The sequence below is a fragment of the Triticum aestivum genome, chromosome 4B, assembly GCF_018294505.1.
Source record: "Triticum aestivum cultivar Chinese Spring chromosome 4B, IWGSC CS RefSeq v2.1, whole genome shotgun sequence".
Classification (NCBI taxonomy): Eukaryota; Viridiplantae; Streptophyta; class Magnoliopsida; order Poales; family Poaceae; genus Triticum; species Triticum aestivum.
Genome location: NC_057804.1, coordinates 406,056,614 through 406,063,038, shown reverse-complemented (window position 1 = coordinate 406,063,038; position 6,425 = coordinate 406,056,614). Strand labels below are relative to the sequence as shown.

The 6,425-nt window shown below is 50.3% G+C and overlaps 1 protein-coding gene across 4 annotated transcripts; it reads left to right on the top strand.

Moving 5' to 3' along the window:
• The first annotated feature begins 3,341 nt into the window (after positions 1-3,341).
• On the top strand, positions 3,342-6,211 carry LOC123094896 (calmodulin-binding protein 60 D). 4 transcript variants are annotated; one of them, XM_044516766.1, is made up of 8 exons: positions 3,342-3,562; positions 3,655-3,733; positions 3,817-3,869; positions 4,266-4,753; positions 4,840-5,000; positions 5,082-5,279; positions 5,384-5,537; positions 5,636-6,211. In XM_044516766.1, the coding sequence occupies exons 1-8, from the start codon at positions 3,459-3,461 to the stop codon at positions 5,863-5,865; spliced, it is 1,467 nt and encodes a 488-aa protein (XP_044372701.1). In that variant the 5' UTR covers positions 3,342-3,458; the 3' UTR covers positions 5,866-6,211. The 4 variants fall into 4 exon arrangements, with proteins under 4 accessions (XP_044372701.1, XP_044372700.1, XP_044372699.1 ...); XM_044516765.1 differs by having other exon boundaries at positions 3,343-3,562; positions 3,652-3,733; positions 5,384-5,534; XM_044516764.1 differs by having other exon boundaries at positions 3,343-3,562; positions 3,652-3,733.
• The last annotated feature ends 214 nt before the right edge of the window (positions 6,212-6,425 follow it).

Sequence of the window (6,425 nt, the reverse complement as noted above, 5' to 3'; positions counted from 1 at the left end):
GACATCGGCAACATACAACTCCAGTTTCAACTTCTCATCTTCAATTTTTTTTCAATTTTTCTTTTAAATAATTGTTTTCTTTTTCAACCAAATTTAACCTCACGACAAGAGGGTCGGTTGGAATTTCCGGTTCACATACCTTCTAGATAAAACATCTATGTCATGTTGGTCGGCATAATTGTCATAAACACTAATTGAAATAGATAATTATAGAAAATAATATACCACATCCGAATCATAGACCGGACGAGAGCCGACGGGGGCGGATACCAAATCCGAGAAGATCTCGATAGAAACCATAAATATGTCGTCGAAGCTCACCCTCATCCGAAATAATCACCAAATCATCCTGAAAGAAATGAATCATGCATCGACGCCTTCTCCCATTGGCCACGACATGAAAGAACTCACCACTAACATCCCCTTCCACCACCCATTTTTGTTGGCCCCGCTACTGCCAATACATTTCCTCACACCTAAGAATGAAAATCATCTCGCCCTCCATTGCATATCTTCGAGCCCACTCATCATGGGTGATCCCCCCCGGTGTCAGCTATGGAGTCTAAATCTACCAGCTTAGCGAGCAGTGTCTGCTTGCGGGCTTTTAGAGCGCTCCCCACATTGACCCCCACCCATCCCCTCGGTTATGTTGAAGTTGTCGAATACAATGTTGCCACATGTCCAAGGAATAACAAAAAAGGACCGTAACAATGCGGCGGGCGCGACCTAGCCCGCAACCAGATATCCACTACGTAGTCCACAAATCCCGGTTGTAGTAACCATTGTTTCTCGAAGAAGAACCTTTTCGATGATTGTCATGGTATTTCACCAAAACATAGGATTAGAGGACAATGATCGGATCCCAGGCGGATTTCTGGCGTGAGAGAGCACCTCAGGAACTTGCTCTCCCAATTGGTAGACACAAACGCCCTATCCAGGACGCACCGCCCCAGGTCGTCCCGGTTATTCCACCAAGTGAACCTAGTGCCAATCATATGGAGCTCGATTAGCTCGAGTTCCACAACCCAATCATTAGACATATCTACACTCCTTTGATTATTTATATGAAGATTGCTCTTACCCGTTGCCCCTCGGATTAAGTTAAAATCCCAGCGATCCCAAAAGGGCATGTCACTGCTTGAATTTTTGTGTAGAGCTCACCTAAGAACTCGACAGATCGAGCGCGATCCACCGGTCCATATACCAACAACAACCCACATCTGAACGCAATATGTTCTTTTTTTGAATTATCTATGCCCAAGAAAAATTCTCCCCTGGTAAGTTTTATGATTAAGTGCTGATAACTGTGCTCTTTAGAGGATGGAGAGAAGAGAGATTTTTGGGATCTTCGGAGAAACCCATCATGGTGGTGAAGTAGCTTCTGGATTGGGAGACGAGAATTTTGGCGGTTGCTGAAGCTGATAAGAAATCCTTTCTTGCGTCGGGGGTAAGAGACAAAGAAGGGTGTGGTGGTGTGGGCGGCGTGGGGGGTTAATTGCTCGGCTTTGGTTCGAGTGCTGGTGGTGCGGGGTCGTGGTGGGCCAAGTTTGTAGCACGTGACTGCTCGGCATCGCGATGTGGGAATTGTTGATATCTATCGCTATACACATAACGATCGTCGGTTAGTCCGGTCCTTAAATTATATGATGAAATATTTCTGATGTTGTGTTGTATCGATATGGGGTGTATATTGTGTATAATAAGGAGGGAGACTTGTTGATGTTATCTATAACTGAAACCCAAATAGTACTATATTTCTAACACACGGCAGCATCTGTGTGACCAATTGTCTCCTTAATCCTAACCTCGAAGAGAAATCCTGAGAAGCAGACGGCTGCCTCGGATACCACCATACCGATACGTGAGTAGTAGCTAGGGACATGGCGCGCGCGCACGCCCAAAGTTCGCTGGGACTGAGAGCATCAGCATCGTATGCTAAAGCCGGCTTTCGCCCCCCTCACATGCATGGGAGATTTGGAGATTTGGAGATAGCAGCAGTGACAATAAAGGGCCGGAGCAAGCATGATGTAATAAGCCGCTTTTTCTAGGGGCCAGCAAAGGCGACGGTAGAGCTGACCGACTGACCCCCACACCAGAGCCAGAGGCAGAGCCACATACCTCGTAATCTAATCCTGCAGCTGCTCTGCAGGGGAGGGTGCCTGCAGAAACCCGGATATCTCGCTTTCTAGGATTCCTTTCCGGGAATTCGGGCGAGAATGGAAAATCCGCTCTTCTGTCCGTCCTCCTACGGCATATGGTTGGCTGCGTATCTGCGCGCCAGAGATAAATAAGACCAGATGCGACCGTGATTTTCAAGTCAGTGCTACTCGACGGCCCAGTAGAGAAGAAATGATGAACTCATAACTGTACATTTCATCATTCACTCAATCACCGGGGTAAAGTCCTCTCAATTGATTTTACAGATGAGCGAGATGGACCGGACGAAGAAGACAAGGACAGTGGAGAAGAAATGATGAATAGATATCTAAACAATTCATCATTCGTTCAGTAACCGGGAAAGTCCTTTCAGCTGATTCTACAGATAAGCGAGACGGATCGGACGAAGAGGACAAGGAGAGAAAAGGAAATGGACAAAGTCCACTCCATTTCAATTTTTTCCTCTCTCGTCTCGTCTCCCCACAGGCACACGAACGCAACGCAAAGCAGGAGCATGAGCTTGGAGGAGAATAAATTCTTCGCTTTGTTCTCCTAGCTCTGCTTTGCTCCTCCTTTCTTCCCCGTCCGAGCAGGCGAGCACCCGAGAGAAGGGCAGCAGCTCCCCCCTCCCGGCGGAAAGCTGGCCTTTGTACCCATCTTTCCTCCCCGAAAGCCTACGCGCCCCGCCTCTCCCATCGCCATGCTAGAGCTCCGCCTGCTTCCCGGAAGCTTCTCCGATCGATATCCAGCCATGCACCGGCCACCACCACCACCACCACCACGTACGTACGCCGGCACGCCTCTCGATGCACGCGCCGGGCGAGCGCTAGCCCATCTCCAGCTCCACCACCATCATCATCTCCATGATCTCCATGCATGCACGGCTCGCCTCGCCGCTTTGCCGCTTTCTGACAAAATTCCGCGCCCTTTTTGTCGACGGGCACTGAAAGAGAGGAGGGGAGGGAGGAGGGGCGAGGAGGAAAAGGCCCAAAGCCCCGGGTGGGTGGGCGTGCCCGAGCCGAATCTTGGCATTTCTAGGGATTCTGATGAGGCTTTACGGTCTTTTGGCTTGCCGGCGAGGGGAGCGTGTCCTTGACGAGACCGACCCGCCACCACCCTGTGGGGAGGGGGAGAGAAGCTTCGGCGCTGCTTCCTCTGCTCATTGCCGCCGCTATTTATAGCCCACGTACGTACGTGGTCATCACTTGCACAGCCAGCTCAGACTCCTACGCCGCCCACGCACCTCACTCACCTCAGGTGAAGCTAGCTAGTGAAGTGAGCTTAGGCAAGTCAAGTCCGTGATGGATTTGAAGAGGGTCCTGGACATCGTGGAGGAGGAGGTGGTGGACGGCGACGAGGAGGAGCTCGCCTCCCCGGACGCCAAGCGCCGGCGAACGCTTCTCAAGTGAGTGCATTATTGGTTCTCCACAGAATGGTGTCAGGCTTTGAGTTTGCTTGGTTCTGACGATGCTTGGTACCTTTTGCTCTGTGCAGCAGTAGCTCGATGCAGGAGGCCATTGGCGCGCAGTACATGCAGAAGCATCTGCCCAAGCTGGAGCCGTTTCTGCGCAGAGTTGTAAGCACATTTCTCTTCATGTTTGTTTACTCTGCAGAACTCGCTTCTTCGGTAGTAATGTGCTGACTCTGCTGCGAATTCAGGTGCAGGAAGAAGTGCACAATGTTCTTATCCGCCACATCGATTCGGCGCACAGGTTAGCGCCTAAATACTACAAATAATAACTGTGTTTAGTGATTCAATGTTCTGTGTGCAGTTACATGCTTCATTAACATGCTATACAAGGTTACTACTGAAACACTACTAGCGTAGCAACAATAATATGGAGCAGATATAACTCTGAAGACCTTTTCACTGCCTGAATTTGCGATTTTGAAGTCGCGACAAACAATATGGACCTGAATATACTGCTCGTAATGCTGTTGAAAACCCTTTAAATTGCCAGCATATGGTTGTTACTAACATTAGGCAGTGCAGTAGCGGTAGTTCCTTTTTAAACTTTATAGGGCTGCTAATTCTACTTTGGCCGAAAGTGTTAACTTATAGGTTCCTTCCTGTTTTACTGACTAAATTTCTGCTCTGCATTACTCAGGATTCCGCTTCAGTTAAAGACGAGCAGTAAAAGATACAAGCTGCAGTTCCAGGGCAACCTGCCTCAGACCCTTTTCACGGGCAACAGGGTGGAAGCAGAGAACAAGCAGCCACTTCGAATTGTTCTCACTGATGCCGTCAACAACCAGCTGATCACCTCAGGCCCCTTGTCCTCCATGAAGATGGAGCTCCTCGTCCTTGATGGCGACTTCAACGCCGACGAGCGCCTTGAGCACACCGAGAAGGAGTTCAGCGAGAGCATAGTCTTCGAGAGAGAAGGCAAGAGGCCACTGCTGTCCGGTGAGGTGGTCATTGTGCTCGAGAAAGGCGTGGCCTCTGTCCGGGACATCTCCTTCACGGACAACTCCAGCTGGATCAGAAGCAGGAAGTTTAGGCTCGGCGCGAGGATGTCTCGCGCCAGCTCCATCGAAGAGAGGGTGCAGGAGGCTGTCAGCAACCCCTTCCTGGTGAAGGATCACCGTGGTGAAGGTTTGTGATTATTACATATTTTCACCAAACGCAATGTTTTTTTTTTCCTTGTAGTCTAACTGACTGGTTGAATTTTTATTTTTCAGTTTACAAGAAGCATCACCCTCCCGCGTTGGCTGACGACGTATGGCGTTTGGAGAAGATTGGGAAAGACGGTGTTTTCCACAAGAAGCTCGCTGACTTTGGCATACACACCGTTCAGGACTTCCTCAGGAACTTGGTGATGGATCAATATGGACTGCGCGGCGTAAGAACCTGCCCTGCCTCTTTCTACAGAGTTCCACGTACTCTACAAACTATATATTCTCATCACGTGTGCCATTTTCAGTTGCTCGGCAGTGGGATGTCGAACAAAATGTGGGAGTCAACCGTGGAGCATGCCCGGGAGTGCGTCCTGGACGACAAGCTCTACTCCTACTGCAGCGGGCACGGGATCATCCTGCTCTTCAACTGCATCCATGAAATCATCGGGGTGGTGGTTGGGAGCAACTGCTTCTCCTTGAACGCCCTCACCGCGACGCAGAAGGTGGTTAAAACATCTGAAAACACTTCGTTTCGGACAGAGACGTCTCTGTCTCAAGAACAATGCGTGGATCGTTCGTAAACATAACAGCGTCGCGTTGCATGCAGGCGCTGGTGGTGAAGTTGCAGCAAGATGCCTACAAGTTCCCCGGCCGTATCGTGGAATTCAAGGTGCAGTCGCAGTGCGCCGACCAGTCGCCGACAGCGCCGGCGCCGCCGGGTCCAGCGAGCACGCAGATCCCGGGCCTTCCTCCTCAAGGTGGTCAGTGTTCTCCCACCAGGTGTTTGTTGGTTGGTTCCGTCCTAAGGCCGTAGCCTCCCATCATCTCACTCTTACTTTTGTTTCTTGTGTCTGATCAGGCGAGGCGAACCCACAGCCACAGGACCATGGGCTGCTGCACCAGCTGCACCTCCACGATGCCGCCCTGGGCCTGGAGGATGTTCTGCACCAGCACCACCGGCACCACCATAGCGAGCCCTGGATCACCAATGGCTTCGACGCGACGAGGGACCCTTTCGACATGCTGCAGTTCAGTGGGCAGTCTCAGCCGTGCGGGCTGCTGCTCTCCAGCACCGGGGCGAGGTTGTGATCCATGCATGCACTGCCTCGCTGTGACTAACTGTCTGCTAAGTGCTAACACGTACTCACAGGTCGTTCTTGTTTCGTGGGTTGGGGTGATGCATGCAGAGAAGGCAATAAAAGTAGGTAGCGTGATAGGATTTGTAGGACATGGGGTCTTGTAAAATGTGATATTACAAAAGCACTAATCTGGATTTTCTCCATGCTAGGAGCCTCGATCTCCTGTGTGTAAAAGGTGCTTGCTGCTTAGACTTTATTCGGTTGTGTGTCAATTTTTCCCAAGGCTCACTTGTGAGTTGTAACCTTTCTCTGTACACAAAGGACAGTGAAATGAAATAAACTTGTGAACTTTCTCAGCGTACGGAGGACACTTAAATGAAGTATAAACCTGAAATCTTTCTTGGAAACGACCACAACAGACGTGCCCATACATGCTTTTAGCGTACGGCGCCTCGTAGCTTTGCTCTCGTCCACGTGCCCCGGGTAATCCTTACAGTTAAGCTCCCTAGCAGTAGAGGCATAGGAGAGCTCCAAAAAAATTTCCTCGAAGTGGACCCTACATGTAAGGGT